Source organism: Candidozyma haemuli, assembly GCF_002926055.2.
Source record: "Candidozyma haemuli strain B11899 chromosome Unknown J_2014730914, whole genome shotgun sequence".
NCBI lineage: Eukaryota > Fungi > Ascomycota > Pichiomycetes > Serinales > Metschnikowiaceae > Candidozyma > Candidozyma haemuli.
Window position 1 is genome coordinate 1 of NW_020289908.1, and position 17,613 is coordinate 17,613.

Consider the following 17,613-nt stretch of genomic DNA (forward strand, 5'->3'; position numbering starts at 1 on the left):
CTCCAAACAGAGAAGCTACACATGCTGGCTACGGACTTTGATGTTCAATTGGGTGAACTCACTCGCCTTAAAAATGAAGTTTTCAATGATATAGAAGATATCAAGGCATTATCTAAAGAGGCCGACGAGGCTGAATCCATTGAAACAAAGAGAGGCACACTCACCAAACGTGCTCATTACTCGATCAACCAAATGAATGATGTCTTGAGTGTTCTTGAGCTCTTGATTCTTCAATTTGCACCCAGAACCGCTGACCAGGATCTACTTTGGGAGAAGTTAGCTCTCCACAAACTCACGGTTCGTAACTTGAAAGAGAAGCTCAGAAACAGCCAACTAGAAGCCTACGAACAGGAAAGTGAACGTGTTCACAGTCAAATCGTTGAAGAATACGTGAGCAAATGGAAAGACTCTAACTTGGATTCCAGGGAGCAATTGTTTGCTGGGAGATCAACACCGCTGGAAGATAAAGAAGACAGGCCGATTGAAGATCAAGTTCTCACGCAGAATAAAAATATCACTAATAGCTTGAAGCTAACTAAGCAACTCATGACCATGTCTGTGATGCAGACGGAGCTCAATACGGAAACTCTCGAGCAGCAAACGAGAGATCTCAGCAAGGTGAACGATAAGCTTGTGGACCTAGAATCCTTGTTGAACAAGTCTAGGCAGATAGTCAAATTTATCGAGAAACAAGATAAGAAAGACAAGAGACGTATTTATTTCAGCATTGGGTTCTTGCTACTATGTCTTGCTTGGGTGATATGGCATAGAATCTTGAAGTTACCTGTCAAGGTTCTTACTTGGTCGTTACTCAAGGTACTCGGCGTTGTTTCTTGGTTTACGGCGAAGAAGGAGGCTCCAATAATGGTAGACTCCTATCAGTCGCCAGCTTTCCAAGAGACAACCGCAATACTGTCATCTGTGTCTTCTGCGGTTCATCGAGCCAAAGACGTAGTTTCGTCAGAGGTTGAACTGATATCCAGTTCCATACTTGACCCAATTCTTTCCGAATCGACCGAGTCTCCCAGAAGCGAAGTGGAAGAATCTCTGGATTTGTCTCACGCCGCTGAAACCCTTGGTAAAATAGATCATAACGAGGAAGAGACGAGCATTGCACATGGCATCGAGACAGACACGATATCCACCCAAATACCTTCTCCAAGTCTGGGTAGCACGTCTATATTAACAGAGGAAGAAGCTGAAGGAACTAACGAAATTGAAGAAGCGAAAGAAACTGTGCCTCTCAAGTCTACAGAGGCCATTGATTCACCCGTGTCTGTTGAACCCATTGAGTCAGCCGAGTTTCAGCAAGCTGAACCAGAACCAGTTGAACCAGTTGACCCACGCGAATCAGCAGAGTTTGAGCCAGTTGACCCAGTTCAGCAAGTGGAGCCAATTGAACCAGCTGAGCTGGTGTTGGATTCCACTTTGGTCAATACTAAGACAGGCGAAGGAAGCGAGAAAACTGACCTGGTCGAGCTTGAAAAGCTGAAGGAAGCACCTAGAGATGTATCAGCGGGCCACGAAGAGGTCACAACAGTGAAAGAAGAGGCAGTTACTGTGCCAGCCGAAGAGGGCACTGAACTGTTGAATCTAGATGAAGAAGATTGGGCTAAACTAGGTTTCAAAGAGTGGAGCGCACACGAGCATGCTCATGATGAACTATAACAAATGTTTATTGTTTTAAATAGAATACATTTATGGCTGCTCAACCTTAATAGAAGCACCATCCTTGTCAGACGAATCAAGAGCAGCAGCGATAACAGCCAAGTGGTGGAAAGCCTTTCTAGGATAAACTCTGACAATGGACTTGTCCTTCTTCTCGACAGCCTCTGCAAAGTTCTCAAATTCCTTCTTGATAGCATTGACCTCATCGATCTCGATAACGTTCTTGTCAGAAGCCTGCTGAGCACTTGGGCCAGTTTGGTAAGTGATAGTAGGCTTCTTCAAGGCAGGGGAAAAGTCGTACACGATAGAACCGTTGGTACCATAAATAGTAAAGCTAGTGGACTTCTCAGTAGCACCGAAGGCAGAACCGTAAGTAAAGTTACCAATTGCACCAGACTTCAACTTGAAAGTGGAGAACAAGATATCATGAGCACCACTCTCCTCTCTGATTTGCTTAGTGTGGCCGCTCACAGAGTCAACCTCACCCAATACTTCAGTAAGCAAAGCCAACTGGTGAACACCACCGTCACTCAAAAATCCACCAATGTGCTCAGGCTTCTGTCTCCAGCCAGTTGCCAAGTACTTGTTCTCTTCATTCCATGGACCAGTCGACTTGTAAATGAAAGATACAACATCGCCAATCTTTGGAAGAAGGTCGTGAATCTTGTCAATGGCACTCAAGAACGCCCACTGCTCCAAGATACCAATAGGAAGATCAGTAGACTCAGAAATCTTAACAATCTCCTTAGCCTGCTGTAAGTTTGCAGCAATTGGCTTCTCAAACACAATTGGCTTGTTGAACTTGATTGCCTTTTGAACCAAGTCCAAGTTGGACTGAACTGGCAACAAAGCGTCCACAAAGTCGACACTCTTGTTGTCTAAGAGGTCCTCAACGTTCTGATAAACATCTTTCTTGTCAATGCCAGCCTTTTCAGCGAATGCCTGAGCCTTGGACTCTGTTCTGTTGAAAGCAGCATATGGCTTCAAGTTCGAGATCTCCTTGATCACAGGCAAATGGTTGTCTGTAGCGAAAATACCAGTTCCGACAATACCAACGTTAAGAGTCATGATTAAAAATTAAGAAAATTATGGAATTGAATAGCTAAACGGGCGTTTGTGATGGTATTTATGCTTAGTTATACGGGGTAGCGTACTCCGACAGGGTACCTTACGCCACGGTTGGGGGGTCTGCGAAGCTAGTGCAGACAAGACGTGGGGGATCCATAGGCGTACTACAGTGGTCTAGAGCCACACATAGCAATGTAGCCGCTGTGCTAATGAACGAAAAAAATAAAGCCGGCTACTAAGGTATTGAAGATGACCAAATTTGGGTTGAACTGGAAAATCCACGAATATTATCTGTGATCGTGATTTTTGTAGATATTGGTCCACAGGTATCTTTCTATAGTGCGAAGTAGTGCGTGACAGTGAAGTCTAATTACTAGTATACTCTTCTAAGATGGATGTGACTCCTATAGAACTTCGGCGAGACGAGCAGCAAGAAGAAGCAAGGAGCTCTGATGTTGATGAGTATGACCCAGCAATGACCTTGTCCGAGACTGGTGAGGGAAAAGAAAGCGTGAATAACGGTTCTCCATCTCTTCAGCCTGAAAGGCAAAAGTCAGACGAGTCTGGGGAAACCGCCAGCTCGAGAAGCTCCACTCCATCTGTGACAGTTGATAGCGCAGTGGAAGGTACCAAAGAGGACGTGGAATCTTCGGATGACGAGTATGATCCGGAAAGCGTTAACCCATCGCCTGAACCTGAAACTACCAGAACGAAAGATTCACAGGAAGAGTCTGATGACGATGATTATGATCCAGAACAAGGCCTAGAAACAACTTCCGATGGTGAAGGTTCCTCTTCAACGTCTAAGCCAGCTGGAATTTCTTCGCTACCGTCGAAGCCTCCAGTGAGCGCTGGCTCTGCCACTGTGAATGATCCAGCGACTCTGCTTCAAGAGGCATATGAAGCCATCATGCAAAGCGATCTTGTCAAACAACCTGAATTTAAAAGGTTGACCCCGGAACAGCAAATGTCGCTCATTGACCAACAGCTCAAAGCAAAGGGCATTTCCTTGCCTCAACTAGACCCCCACGCAAACAACGATGCGAGAAACGACCCGGACTCTAAGAACCCAAGCGATTCACAGAACAAGGATTGTAGAAGACCAAATATGAGTCTTCCAATGTCTGCCAAGGAAGAATCAGACTTCGTGAAATACACGGAAACAGAGGTCAAATATTCGAACAGAAGGTTGTTGGATAACCTCCCAGAAAATTCCAGGCTTTTCATAGGCAATTTGGCTTCCAATTCGGTATCCAAGAAGGATCTCTTCAGGATTTGCAACCAGTACGGCGAAGTCCTCCATATCTTGATCAAAGGTGGTTATGGCTTTGTTCAGTTTAAAACTGCGGAGCAGTGTGCCGCATGTATCAAGGGAGAAACTGGCGTTCCTCTTCACGGCAGGGTTATGCGTCTAGATGCTTCGTCTGGTAACAAAAAATCCACAGGTGAGCAAGTCAAATTCCGCGAGAGAGTTGCCGAGAAAGACGATGATAATGATGAAGCCAATGAGATACCTGCCCATTGCCATCTATTTATCACAATCGACAGTACTCCTCGCCTTGTAAAGGAGACCACCAACGCTTTCGAGTCAGCGGGGCTTACTCTCAAAGTTGACGCCATTGGTGATGAAGAGTTGACAGAGGCGATACCTGATGCAGCATACTCTGGAGTCCTTGCTGCTTGCATTATCAAGGAATCAAAAGTCGACTTGCAAACCTTTGAGGAAACTGAGGAAGGCGGAATCAAGTTCGATGAATACGTCGACCTTTCTCCGCTGGTAGCTGTTGATGTTGTCAAGAGGATGCTTCCGCCTGATTCAGCTTCAAATTTAAAGCGAACACACGAAGAGACACAAAAAGATTATGAAAATAATGAATCTCCAGAGCTGCACCATCCCCATCACCATAGAGATAGCCATCATTCCAAGAAGCAGAAAAAGAAGGACCGCCAGAGAGAGCGTCGGGCCAACCAAGGTCACAACGGACACCATACTTCGTATTCTCCGGTGCCTCCTGCCTCTCGGCATCAGCCTTACCCATCTAATCCATATGGATTGCCACAACCTCCACCTCATTATCCACCTCACGCCGCATATCCAGGGTATGGTCAATACCCAAACGCAAATCCGCAAGGTAACTTTTCACCCGGCTCAGCTTCTCAGAATTTTGCTGATCCAAGCGTAATTCAAATGCTTCAAAATCTTGATCCGACAACCCTTCAACAAGTCATTGGTTTCATTCAACAGCAGCAGCAGCAACAACAGCAACTGCAACAGCATCAACAATTTCAGACTTCTGCATACCAACAACCTGCGCCACCTATGCAACAGCAATATCAGGGTGGGTATACTGGTGGGTATGGTCAACCAGCTCACCCACAGCCACCTCCTCCTGCCGTTCAACAACCTGGTCAGTTGAATGTGCTTCTCTCTCAACTTCAAACCTCCCAGCAACCTTACCAGAACCAGGGTACGCCTCCGGCAGCACCGCCCGGTTCCCAGCAATCTCAGCAACAGCGTCCTCAACAGCCCGGACAGTCGTCAACGTTGATGGACATGCTTTCTAGATTGAGTAAGCAGTAGGGTTCTTGCCATAATACATCATCTCATGATCACATTGCATTACCTACATGAACAACTAATCCACAGTATCTTCAATATCAGCGCTCTCAACAGCTGTCTCTTCCTCGTCCTCGTTACCGTGGCCGTGCTGAGCTTTCAAATTCTCAAACTCCTCTTCGTTCTCCAAGTAGCCACTTAAACCGATCACATTACATTCGTTAATAATCTCTAATACTTCTTCAGCATCTTCAACTTTCATGGCGGCAAAGACCTTGTTAACTTCATCGAGGTCCCCAGTTTTGATGGCATCTTGCATTTCTTTAGAAAGCTTCGTTGAGAACACTTCGTGCTCTTTAGAGCCTTCAAACGGAGTGTTCACAGTAAGCTGAGTGCTGTCATCGAGTGATCTGAGTTGAATAACAGGAACCTCTGATTCATCATCATTAGCTTGCCCTTGACGTTCTTCCAGAATGATTTTACATCTGGTTTGAATATGCTGGAAGGTTCTCTCGACATCATCATTAAATGCTGCAGCAACTGGGGATGACCGATTCATAAGATTCGAGAAGAACATTTCGATACCTTGCAAAAGACGGGCACGAACCTGACCATTTCCAGACAACTGTCCCACATACTGCAATATGAGGGATTGGTGGACAACCTGTTTAGTCTTGTTCGTATTACCTTCAAGCTGGTGGTCAAAGGCTGTCATTATAAGCGAGTCCTTCTGGTTCTCTGTGCAAATATGAGAGTTCTTAAGCAAGAAATCTCTGCTCTTGTCGAGCTGATGATAAGGAATTTTAGCGAAGGCGGCCGTTTCAGGAAGCACATTGAGTTGATCATATTCATCAACAACTTCCTGTGCCTGAGATGACGATTGACCAGTAGGAGTATTGATGGTTTCAAGGGCTGTCTCAGATTTAGGCTTCGATTTGGTGTCGGCAGCAGCCTTGGCCTTTGCTTCCGCCTCTTCTTTCTCCTTGTTAACGAATGAGCTGTCGAAACCCGTGTGATAGTCGTCACTGCTGATAAGATTAGCTTTTTCTTGAAGCAAAGAGTCAAGCTTGATGGTTTGCTTCAGTAAGATGTCATCGATCTTGGCTCTGTGCTCCTTAAGATGATTAATCAACTTGTCACCATCACTGGTCACTTCGGGGTGGTCTTCCTTCACTTGAGTGAAGAGGTCCTCAACCATTTCATTGTAAGGAGGCATCGACTCTATTTCGTCGGTCGAGAACTCCAAATCACGCAAACCTTTTCTAAGTTCTTCTCCCTTGTCGTTCTTGAGCTTGTGGTAGTCAAACTTTTCCTTAGGGTCATAGGCAGCATCGATAGTTTCCTTCACCTTCTTCTCATCAAGAAGTTCAAGAGGCTCAAGCTTCTCCATCAAAGAATCAAGTCTGGCGTTCAACTTGGCATACATGGTTAACTGGATCAAGATGGACTTGATCTCTATATTCCTTTGCTGACGTTTCTCGTGGATGTCACGCTGCTTCCAGTTGATAAACGAGCGCTTATCAACATTGGGGTGAACTTCGACGTCAGAGTCGTCAGAAAGCTCGATTTTATCCCACTTAGAATAATCAATTGGCATTATGGGTATGTAGTTTCGGGTGGTGGCTAAGATGCGTGAGTAGCGTTTCGTAGACTACCCACTGATGCAGGTTCGAGAAACTTCTACTGGTTGCAAAAACCACACCTTCTCCCTTTTACTCTACACTGATCAACCAATAACTGAATTTTAAATTAACTTATAAACTTTCTTAGGCAGTGCCGTTTGGTCTCAAGCCACAGAAAAATGCATATCCATAGCCGGTGGTCTGGAAAGTGATGGTGGTGCCCTTGGGGAAGTAAAAGACGTCACCAGGCGAAACAGATACCTTGTTTCCAGTCTCGTCAGCAATGGTGTATTCGCCTTTCACCTCCAAGATAATCTTCATTTCGTCATAGTCGTAGTGGTACTCCAAAGGCTCACCCTTCTCTTGTTTGTAGAAACCGCACGAGATCTGCTTATCAGAGGGTGCGTCAGAAGTGAAGATGTCACCCAAGAAAGAGTTGTTGCCTGGAGAAGGGATCTGGGGAGGCTTGACCTCTTTGCCCTCGACAGCTGGAGTATATTTAAAAGGCATGATTATTTTTTGGTATTTGTTTAGAATTTATTTTGACTTCAGACATTTCCTATAATTTGCACCCATTTATACCTTTTCGCTAGATTGGCCCTGGATCTGTTTACCTAAATGGGTGCGAATTCGCATCTCTTTCCCCAGACTAGCTATCTTGTCAGTTTGACGACGGGAACAATTGCCTAAAGTGAGGGTATTTTTATTGGAGATTAGATGCCTGGGATTCACGCCTTTATGGTAAGCTAAGCGAATGGAATTTATGATACAACGGAATGCGATAATGGGTATTGGCTGGAGAGGGCTTCCACTAGAGTCACCTAGGCTGCGCTATCGATACAATGACACACCAGACTAAAAAGGGGTCAAAAGGAGAGTTTCTAATACAAAGACTGTTGCCGAAGCCAAAAAGAAGCCCGACGCGGGGGTCGAACCCGCAACCTTGAGATTAAAAGTCTCACGCTCTAGCCATTGAGCTAGCCGGGCATTTTGTTAGCAAATCTGACATCTAATTTAAATGAACATAGTATTTATAAAAACTCATGAAATGGCCATTAAACTACTACTTATCGAAAAATCCAGCTGTTTGCATTGTGACTGTGGTCTTGCAATCGTCAAAATCAAATTTTGAGCGAGATATGGCCGAAAAACTACTATAATCACGTGATTGATATTCACAAGTGTGTGATGGATGGTACGTTTAACGCCAATAATATGCCTCTTACAGTGTCCTTTCACCTTCTAGATCACCCTAGGATACCACGGTAGCCTATATTAGTCTTTAAACTAGCAAATTGAGCTTCTCTCCTGGTTAAAGGCAACTGAACATGATCTCAGACCTTGGTAGTGTATGGTAAGCGTAAATCTTGATTGTTACGCCTCCACTGCGCAGAACTGCTTCAGACACATCACCTAAGACAGCGATTACAAAAATAAAGTATAGGGGATAATATAGTAGAAGGGCCATTCACCTTAGAGAGCCCAAAATGCAAAAAATAATGACTCCGGCGTGATTCGAACACGCGCATCTTACGATAACAGAACTTGAGTCTGCCGCCTTAGACCGCTCGGCCACAGAGCCATTAGATAGAGGAAGAAGGTGCTGTAGAATCTAAGTGAGATAAACGACGTTATATGCAGGTCACGCCGAATACTCAAGATTCCACTTTTTAAGGTTTCGCTTAGGAGAATCTACCTCCATATAGTCGTACCTTGGTAAATCTATCGCATTCAGCTTGTTGTTGCAGCAATAGGGCATTGTTATAATCTTAATTTGAATTGGTTGTCTTAGGATGGGTTTTGGGCGGTTTGGCATTGACTACACAGAAAAAAAGAATATCACTTACTTTATATTATCCTTGAAGGCATGCTTAACTCGTGAAATATGCTTGAAATGGAGTTGACCGATGCAAAATATGCCACTTAAATACTGAAGTTACTTAACTTTCATTCACCAACTGTAGACAAACATCTAATGTCTTTTCAACGTTTGCTTCGTTCATGACCACCAAGTCTCTCAAAATCGCTTTGTCAAGAGAAGGAAACATTTCAGTGAGTTGAGCGAATGCTGCATCGATATCTTCGGTTGATGGACCACGGGCACGCTCTTCTCTCGGTTCAGGCTGGTTCTGCTCCTCCTCTTCCGACTGTTGCTGAGGCGGTGGCGATGACAAGTAACTGGTGATGGAGTTCTTGAAATTTTCGGCACTTGCTATCAATACACTCGATGGTGACAAGTTTGTACGTGCCACTGGAGCGTTTGAAGGGGCGCCCGCAGGTTGGGGTTCGGGAATGACAAGTTCAGGTGGTCTTTGTTTGACGTCGGCTTCCCATGCTTCAATATTGGCTTCGAACTCTTCGTCTGGTACGGTAAGATCGTCTTTTGTAATGTTTTGAATAAATGAGATTGCTCCTTGAACAGACGAAAGGTAATAACTCGTCTCTCCATGCATGAGCCACTCTTCTCCTCTAAACCTCTCGATGTAATGAATATTGCTAATGATATTAGGTGTCTTGGCACGAATAATGACCAATATGAGCAACGGGATAAAAGCATCAGCATTCGTTTCCTGCTTGCTGACACGAAGTAAACTGAATATGATTTTGCATGAGTTGAGGATGCATATTATTTTGTCTCTTGGTGCTCTGTAATTGTTAATTTTGTTAAGCTCCGTGATAGCATGGTCGAGGTAATTCATGCTGTCATGGGACGTCTCTTTCTTTCTTTGGGCGATTTCATCGAGGTCAACATCAAGATGAGTCCCCAGGACCCAGGAGAATTTGTCCAAATTGCTGGTAAACTTCAAGTCCTCTCTGAGATCCTGCAAGAATGATTCTTGAGTTTGGTGACCATGCTTCTTGAAAACTTCTGGCGAGAAACAATACTCGTACAAACGATTCATAATAAGCTTTTCAATACCCTCGTTCGAATTTTCAATGTCGGTGGCATCCATGCTTGCAAATGGCTCAAACTCCTCGAACTTTCCCTTAATAAACTGCTTGAACTGGCGAACTGCCTTTATCCTTTGCGCTGTTGTCATAGTAGGCGCCTGTCTGGTGAAGGATATCAAGAACGATCTGATGTAACGAACAATGGGGTCCGCTGACTTCTTCTTCACATGAGAAAGGAATGTCTGGAAGTCAAAAGGTCTGTGTGATTTTTGATACTGTTCTTGAGGGTTGATCGTGTCAAATGTTCTCTGGATTGAGTTGTTTCTCTTATTTCTTGGGCGACGAGGAACGTTATTCGAAACATCATTAGGAATCTCGTCCTCCTTCAACTGGTAGTCCTCAACAGTCTCCAGTTGGGTTCCCTTGAGGACATCTTCTTCTTCTGTGTCTTTCGACTCATCTAACGATGTTCCAGTAGGGCTCTCTATTGTCTCATCCCCTTTGGATGCATCATTGGTTTCATCGAGAGACGTTTCCTTCGCATGGACGTTAGTTGGCTCATTTTTATCTGCCCCTAGAGCAGACTGATCGTCGCTTTGAGGTTCCGTTGCTTCTGCCTGTGGGACACTTTCAGGTTCTTTAAGTGAATCATTAGCTTCTGGCTGATTGGGTTCCTCTGTAGTTGTCTCCTCAATGGTTTCAGTTTGTTCTCCTTGCGAAGCTTCCGTATTTTCTTCCAATGGTTTTAAATGCTCCTTCTCCTCGAGCTGATCAGTCAATGTCGACTTGTTAGATCCCTGTCTGGCCTTAGGTTTGAATTGCTTCATCTTCTCCTCCAACGAATCAATCTCGACCTCATCGTCATCTTTGCTTTGTTCTTCTTCGTTAGCCTTGTTGACATCGAACTTATCAAAGAGTCCGATCAAATCAGTCTTCTCCCTTGATCCATTAGCGCCCTCTGCCACACTAACAGTTGTTGGAGTGACATCACTGAGTCCGGTAGTCGTGGCCGGTTGTAGAACTTTAGGGGACGAACTTGATGAAGAGGTGGGTGGCCTCATAGATTCCTGAAGATCCTTCCAATTGGACTTGCTCAAGCTAGGTTGCTGGTCATATTCACTGTACTTGGAGGGGGATGGGGACGCAGTTTGGGATGTGACCGTGGAGGTTGTGTTGGTGTTAGTGGTGGAGGTGGTGGGGATTGCCTTGGACACATTGAAGCCTAGCGGGTTATTGAACGACATATTAGCCGGATAAAGAATATGTTGTCTAGGGGATGTGGCGGCCAATTACGTTGATAACGGTATCTATAGAGGTAGGAGTGCGGTAGTATCAAAATGCTGGCGACTATTACACAGTTCTGGAGCCATGGTCCATGTCTCATTAAACTATATGCGAATGTATTACTTGAGGGACAATTTTAAGGAAAGTTTTGGTTTAGGTTTCGCCTCCTCTTCTTTTTTATCGTCTTCTTTGTTGGTGGTTTCGGCGATGCTTTCACTGGCTTCTTTCTTTACCTCTGGCTCCACAGATGTAGAAGAAGAGCCACTGCGGCTGTGACTTCTGCTGCCATTGTGGATGTAAATTTTGGTTTTCTTCTTCTTGGGGCCTTGTGGATGGTCTGCACTAACTGGACTGGCAGTCCTGGAAATATGCTCCCGGGGCTCAGCCAGTCCCTCCTTCGATAGACGCCCTGGTTGTTCTGCTGGTACACTGACTGGTGTAGGACTCTTCTGTTTGCTAGGCTCCTTCTTTGACTTTTCAAGTTCAGTATTACCCTGATTGGCCTTTTCAGGGTCCTTGGCGTCCTCGGCATCACCAGGATGCCCATTTTGGTGACCATTGTCAGCCGGCTTGCTCACAGCTTTGTCTTCAAAAGGAGTCTCGGAAACAGTTACTTTACCCGCACTGATCTTCACATACCTTGGAATAGGCTTGCTAACTGGTGGCTCGATCTCCTCCACAGTATCTTGAACAGTGTTAGATGGTCCAAACCCGCCGGGTGATCTGAATTTATCGAGATTTGCGGGATTGAAGAACTTGATAGTGACATATGAATCACTAAGCAAAACATTCTTTCTTCTTCTTCGGGAGGTTGTAACTTCTGAAAGGCCTCTTCTCAGGAACTTCATCTTGATCTTCATGTTATTCTTCGCATCTCTCGTAACAGTGGGTGCCACATTAGGTTCTGCGACCTTCTTCTCTGGTTTACTTTCAGCTTTACTGTCCAGGCGGCCAAGCTTGAGTTTAAGTTTGGGCTCCGAAGCTTGAGCATGGCCGTCAAGATTAGAATTGGATCTGCGCATTCCACGATCAATAGAAGGCCGGTGTTTTTCCGGTCTCTCTGCTTTCTTTGGATCAGTCAACAGTACCTTCGTCGTAAGCTGAATGCGGAATCTACCCTCACGTTTGATAACGATCGAACCATCACCCAAATCTCTAGCCACGATTTTCTTTTTCAATTCATCAAGGGGAACAAATGGAACTGATATATCCACTGGGTATGTGTCTTTTTCGAAATAGAGGATTTCACAAAGCCCGAAGAGTACTCTGCGCTCCTTTAAACCCAACAACGAGGAGTGAATCAATCTCCAGAGAGCCTTTTTAAGACCGTGGCCAATCCCGTAATCTCTTCTCAAAAGAAGGACAGTGCCTTCGATGGACGCTCTTGCGAGTGCATCCCTTCTTGAACTTACCTCTGTATTTTGGGATTCCTCTACCACAATCATGTTATTTGGGTTCGAAAGCCCCTTGTTAGCGTTAAATAACTTGTTCAACGAATCAAACTCGGGGTCATCTATCACTGAGGGAATACCATGAACTGCCGCCTCACAAACAGCGTTTTGTAGGGCATCAATCATTCTGGTTTTGAAGAATCTTGTGGTGTCGCTTAAGCAAAGTGAATAAAGGAAATAGCGTAATATCTCCCACACTTTTAGTCCTCCTAATAGAAGGATTCCTTCAAAAGCTGCTAACCTTACCTCCTCGGCATGATTTGGCGTAGTAAACTTCACTAGCTCCTCAAAGGAATATTCGCAAAGGTTGTTTCTAGCAAGCCTCGTTTTTTGTCTGATACAGCTGGCACACACCATATTCTGATAAGAAGGAACCCATTCTTCAATCTTCCTCAATCTGTCAAGCTCCTCTATCACTTCGGTAACAAATTTCTCATCGTTAGATTTATAACCTAAGCGCTCTTCTTTCTCAAGATGAAAATCAATGAGCTTTCTTTTTTCATTAACTGGAATAACCGCCTCAGTCAAGGCGTTCAATAACTCGCTGACGTAATAACAGTCTTGAAATTCATTGTTAGAATTATCATTATACTTGACAAAATTGAGGAGTATTTCCTTCACTTCTCTTAAGCTGTTTCCATCGTCATCACGAATTTGAGCTAAAATCTGAGGCATAGCTTTCTGGAGGAAATACTTTCCAAATACTTCAAATGAGTTACCGATAGGTATGTTACTCTTTTCGAAGCAGAAGAGTTTGCGGAAAGCTTTTAACAAATATGGTAAACCGAAATAGGAGTTTGCTTTCTTAGAAAGGTTAGCAAGTGCTTGGGCCGCAGCAATCCTCACACCATGATGATAGCGCCGGTCCATTAGTGTCCTTGTGAGCGTGGTACAGTAAATCTTGGTTGGCTTTTCTTGCTCTCCAAAATAGCGAGCTGCTTCACATTGAGCCTCAACATCCCTATCCTGTTGCAACTGGGAACCAAACATGTAGTCCGGTTGTTTAACATTGAAGCGAGCGATCCATTCTGAATCAGTATCAACACGAATCCATTCATAGGGATCAACAATGTCCTCATCTCTTTTAGGCCATTCTTCAAAATCCCACTCCTTAACATCTTTCTCCTTAAGTAGAATGTCACCAAGTTTGGAGAAGACGGGATTTGTCTCGACGTTCTCTTCTTTGTTCTTCCTCAGTCGTCTAGCTTTTGTATTGTACTGGACATCGAATTTAACAAGAGAATCCTTGATGTCAACAATGTGCTCATACGGAGTACCATCTGCCTCGTGCACCCTAATGGTCATAGGGCCAAGAAATGTGTTCTGGGCGGAAGGCAATTCTTGATCATGTAGATACATCATTGACTCTTCCATGAAAGTCTCTGGTTTGGGTCTGATGGAGCGATGTTGTTGAATTTGAGTTTGGCGAATCACAACTTCAATCAACGACCTTTTCTTGTTGAAACGTTGGGTTATGTTAAAGACAGGAGTACCAACGCCAAATACCCACTGTTTAAAAAAGTTGTCAAGCCTGTTACGGTTGACTTTTTCACATACGTTCTGAAAGTGCTGAGTGGACAATGTGCCATTCTGCAAATCTCCTGACATGGCCTGTAAGAAGATCTTAGGTAACACACGGGTCAAACCAAACAGCTTATCTGTTTTGGTCATACGTCTGTCCAAAATGAGTAACACAACAGATGCTTTGAGACGAACGAAATCAAGATCTGCCTCCGAGAGTGGATAGCGAATAAAAGGCAAAGATATAGGTTGTTTCGAGACGTCAGTTTCGACGATATTCTCCATCTTCTGTTTTATGTTGTACCTGAATTCGTTAACACCCATCAAATCTCTCAAGAATTGGAATGACATGAAGCGAGCAATACCAATTGTACACCATAGGTCATTAAATGTTTGAGGTACAATATTGATACTTGACCACTGTCCTGCGATACACTCTAGAATATTTTCTGTGAGTGTGAACATAGGTTCTATAAGGTTTTGAGGATAAAGTAGTCTATCGCTCAAAACAGTGAGACCAGCAAAATTGTTATAAGGATAAGATGGGCCATTGACAAAGACCATGCCGTAGGTACTGAAAGGGTAGGAGCCAAATTCCGACGAGAAGAAGTCCAAAGCTTCATGAATAAAAATACAGGTGTTCCTTGCAAGGTCCTCCTGACCAGGAAGAAAATATAATGTGACAACGGAACCGAGTTCTTCTTTCTCGATTTCTTCATAACCATCTTCATCTGCACCTTGCTGTGTATTGCTTGAGAGATTGGCCAATTCGGCGCTCTCAAAAGGTCCCACAGCCCATCCCACATGATGTGCGCAAATTGGATTGAATATTGACCAGGAGACAATCTTTTTAGATTCATCGGTCGGGTGGGGCGTCTCCTTTGTATTAGCTGAATCACCGGTGCAGACAAAAAGATCGTAGTGTTCGGAATCATCTTCCTCCTCGTCACTCTCTTCGTTGCTTCTATGTGTGGAAGAATCTTTCTCAATGTCCATGGCGTCTTCTTGTGCACCATTTTCTTGGGAATCGAAGCCACCAATATCCCTCGTACTTCTTGGGACAGTAAGCTCGAAGGACCACGTACCCTTCTCCCATAGATTGTCGATACATGGGACCCACGAAGATGTCGAAATATTGAACTCAGAATTTACCGTGTAAGCATGCCAAAGCTTTCTGTCATCTTCGAGACAAGCAAAATTGACTCCGTTATTAGGATTTTTCACCTCGTATTCGATACCAAGCTGAATAGGAGCATATGAATCGCTTTGTGTGTTCTTGTTACGCAGATGTAGAGGCGTTAAGCCTGTCGGTATCAGTGACGCTGGTGTATGTGCCGAATGTCTGTCTGCTGATTGGAATTTGAAATTGTCCGGTAGGCCAACTATAAGCTCCTCCGTATTTCCGAGGTCAAGTGAGCCCATAGGATCAAACTGGTCATCCTCGAACTCTCCGAATATGTAATTGAGCTTTTGCCTTAGTAGATGGTGCTGATGGATTGTAAATTTTTCAGAGAATACATCCCATATGTTAACAGAGCCAGCATCTATACAATTGTCAAACTTTTCTGGATCATTGATGTATAGCAAGTCATTGTGGATAAAGTTGACCAACTTCGTACCATTGATGTATACTTCTTTAATATTCATCTCCCTAGCATCAAGCTTAATGGCTCGGAGTGTATTGCTAGTAGGGACCAACGTTAGTTCGGTGAATCCATTGATTTTCTGATGTACGAGGTCAACATCAAGACTTACCCTCTGGTGGGCTAGCTTGAACTGCTGGGTCAGAAGGTTAACATTCTTTGCTTTGCTTTTGCTTCTCGGGGTTCCGGTTTGGCCACCGGTGTATTTCGGTGTGGGGCCAGCCAGGTGTGTCCTATCGTGTAAATTGATGAACGACATGGTCTGGCGGCGATGACAAATGGGTTGTATGTGTTATGTTCTATAGTGCTTTATGTTCAAAGGTCGTTTGTTTTGGTGCAGGAAATTCAAAGTTGGTAGTCCAGCCCGCGACTGCAAATGTACTATACCTACTTCCCTTTTTTGATAAGATTCTGAAATATATACATATAATAATTGAATTAATATAAAATCTTCATTTCTCTCATTCGGCATTGCTCGCTGCTTTTACATACCATTCAACATTGACACCCGGAACAGTACTTCCAAGAGTTGGTAAGGCGAGTACTTCATCATTAGTATCGTTAATAACGATTGGAATCCCACGACTAACTCTGCGAACCTTTGGAAATGTTTTAGACAACTTGGCTTTCATGCTTGAATTGTATTGTTCTATGCGTACCTTTCTGGCTTTTTTATCACTTATTGAAAGCCACCAGATGTTATTAAAGAGAACCCATTCCAGCGGGGATTCTGTCAAGTGGAGGTCGATTGTAGAAGCTGCCCTCAACCTGCGCTCCGTAGGTTGCCTAGATAGCTGAATGTTCAATGTATCATGGTCAGCACTCTCAATGTCAAGCTTCACATTCAAATAAGTTAAGGATAGTTTGTTATTAGATGGGGACGTCAAGAACTCGTTTATCCTTGGTATAGCCAAGCGTTCGATTTTGGCATAAGACCAATGATAGTTATCGGAAGATGAGATAGGATACATTAAGTTATAGAGCCAGCGACCAGCGACAGACTCATGGAGCTTGGACCAGAAGGACAAAGGCACAGTGAAACTAATCGCAGCTTGTGCCTTATCGAATTTGAAGTTTCCGTAAGTCCTGATGTACTTGTCCAACTTATCAATGTGACTTTCTAACACTTCTCTAGTATTTCCAATGTCATTGATACTTCGAAGTAGCTGCTCTCTTGACAAAGGATGCTTCTTGTCATCAATATTAGGTAAGTGATGCCGTAACCAGTTACGCTTCGTCACGGTTGGGTCTGCATTTGTCTTATCTTCAAACCAATTGACCTGGTTTTTTTGACAAACCTGTATTATCTCAGGCTTGCTCAACAGTAAAACTGGCCGGCAGACTGTAAGAGGAGGCATTCTCTCTACCGGTCCTCTAGGTTTAGATGGAAAGGGCGAACGACCTTTTAGACTAGCCAAGCCAAACAAAGTTGAGTTCATTTGAAGTCTTTGGAGAAAAGTCTCGATCTGATCATCAAGATTATGCGCCACAAGTATTGACCCTATGCCTAGATTATGACATGAATCCTGGAATGCTTCATACCGAAGGGTCCTAGCCACTTCCTCGAAATTCGTGATTTCATTCAAGTTCCTCCCATAGTCAAGCTTCTTTATCTGGTGCTTTATCCCCCACTGGCTGACTTGTTCCCCGACCTCTTTGGCTTCTTGGGTTGATTCATTTCGGTAGCCATGGTCTATGGTTAATGCATGGATGTCTAGCAGAGGCTGGTATGTACGTTTGTAATCAGCTAGTAGATAAGTCAAGCACATGGAGTCGACTCCTCCCGAGAGGGCCACTAATAGTTTATCAGGCACATTCCCATTGAAGCATCGCCGTAGTTCGTTGTAGAAGACTTGTTTATATGACATATGAGTTAATGCACCATAGTTAGTTACGTTTTTAGATAG

At 44.1% G+C, this 17,613-nt stretch overlaps 7 protein-coding genes and 2 non-coding genes across 9 annotated transcripts; 2 read left to right on the forward strand and 7 right to left on the reverse strand. All coding sequences in view use genetic code 12, as the record gives it.

Annotated features, from left to right (window-relative positions):
- Positions 1 to 21: 21 nt before the first annotated feature.
- Positions 22 to 1,668, forward strand: SEC20 (Sec20p; the record flags this gene model as incomplete). The annotated part of the gene is made up of 1 exon (XM_025488875.1): positions 22 to 1,668. One exon carries the CDS (start codon positions 22 to 24, stop codon positions 1,666 to 1,668), a length of 1,647 nt encoding a protein of 548 aa, XP_025343191.1.
- A 30-nt stretch (positions 1,669 to 1,698) lies between these two features.
- CXQ85_005277 (uncharacterized protein) lies at positions 1,699 to 2,736 on the reverse strand (the record flags this gene model as incomplete). Its single annotated transcript, XM_025488876.1, has 1 exon — positions 1,699 to 2,736. One exon carries the CDS (start codon positions 2,734 to 2,736, stop codon positions 1,699 to 1,701), a length of 1,038 nt encoding a protein of 345 aa, XP_025343192.1.
- A 391-nt stretch (positions 2,737 to 3,127) lies between these two features.
- On the forward strand, positions 3,128 to 5,317 carry NAB3 (Nab3p; the record flags this gene model as incomplete). The annotated part of the gene is made up of 1 exon (XM_025488877.1): positions 3,128 to 5,317. One exon carries the CDS (start codon positions 3,128 to 3,130, stop codon positions 5,315 to 5,317), a length of 2,190 nt encoding a protein of 729 aa, XP_025343193.1.
- Positions 5,318 to 5,372: 55 nt separating this feature from the next.
- Positions 5,373 to 6,890, reverse strand: CDC37 (Cdc37p; the record flags this gene model as incomplete). Its single annotated transcript, XM_025488878.1, has 1 exon — positions 5,373 to 6,890. The coding sequence occupies one exon, from the start codon at positions 6,888 to 6,890 to the stop codon at positions 5,373 to 5,375; it is 1,518 nt and encodes a 505-aa protein (XP_025343194.1).
- Positions 6,891 to 7,059: 169 nt separating this feature from the next.
- Positions 7,060 to 7,425, reverse strand: CXQ85_005280 (uncharacterized protein; the record flags this gene model as incomplete). Its single annotated transcript, XM_025488879.1, has 1 exon — positions 7,060 to 7,425. The coding sequence occupies one exon, from the start codon at positions 7,423 to 7,425 to the stop codon at positions 7,060 to 7,062; it is 366 nt and encodes a 121-aa protein (XP_025343195.1).
- Positions 7,426 to 7,829: 404 nt separating this feature from the next.
- Positions 7,830 to 7,902, reverse strand: CXQ85_005281. Its single transcript has one exon. It is a non-coding gene; the product is annotated as a tRNA-Lys (tRNA).
- Positions 7,903 to 8,415: 513 nt separating this feature from the next.
- On the reverse strand, positions 8,416 to 8,497 carry CXQ85_005282. Its single transcript has one exon. It is a non-coding gene; the product is annotated as a tRNA-Leu (tRNA).
- A 358-nt stretch (positions 8,498 to 8,855) lies between these two features.
- CXQ85_005283 (guanine nucleotide exchange factor) lies at positions 8,856 to 15,965 on the reverse strand (the record flags this gene model as incomplete). The annotated part of the gene is made up of 2 exons (XM_025488880.1): positions 8,856 to 11,076; positions 11,215 to 15,965. The coding sequence occupies 2 exons, from the start codon at positions 15,963 to 15,965 to the stop codon at positions 8,856 to 8,858; spliced, it is 6,972 nt and encodes a 2,323-aa protein (XP_025343196.1).
- Positions 15,966 to 16,167: 202 nt separating this feature from the next.
- On the reverse strand, positions 16,168 to 17,574 carry CXQ85_005284 (uncharacterized protein; the record flags this gene model as incomplete). The annotated part of the gene is made up of 1 exon (XM_025488881.1): positions 16,168 to 17,574. The coding sequence occupies one exon, from the start codon at positions 17,572 to 17,574 to the stop codon at positions 16,168 to 16,170; it is 1,407 nt and encodes a 468-aa protein (XP_025343197.1).
- Between the last annotated feature and the right edge of the window lie 39 nt (positions 17,575 to 17,613).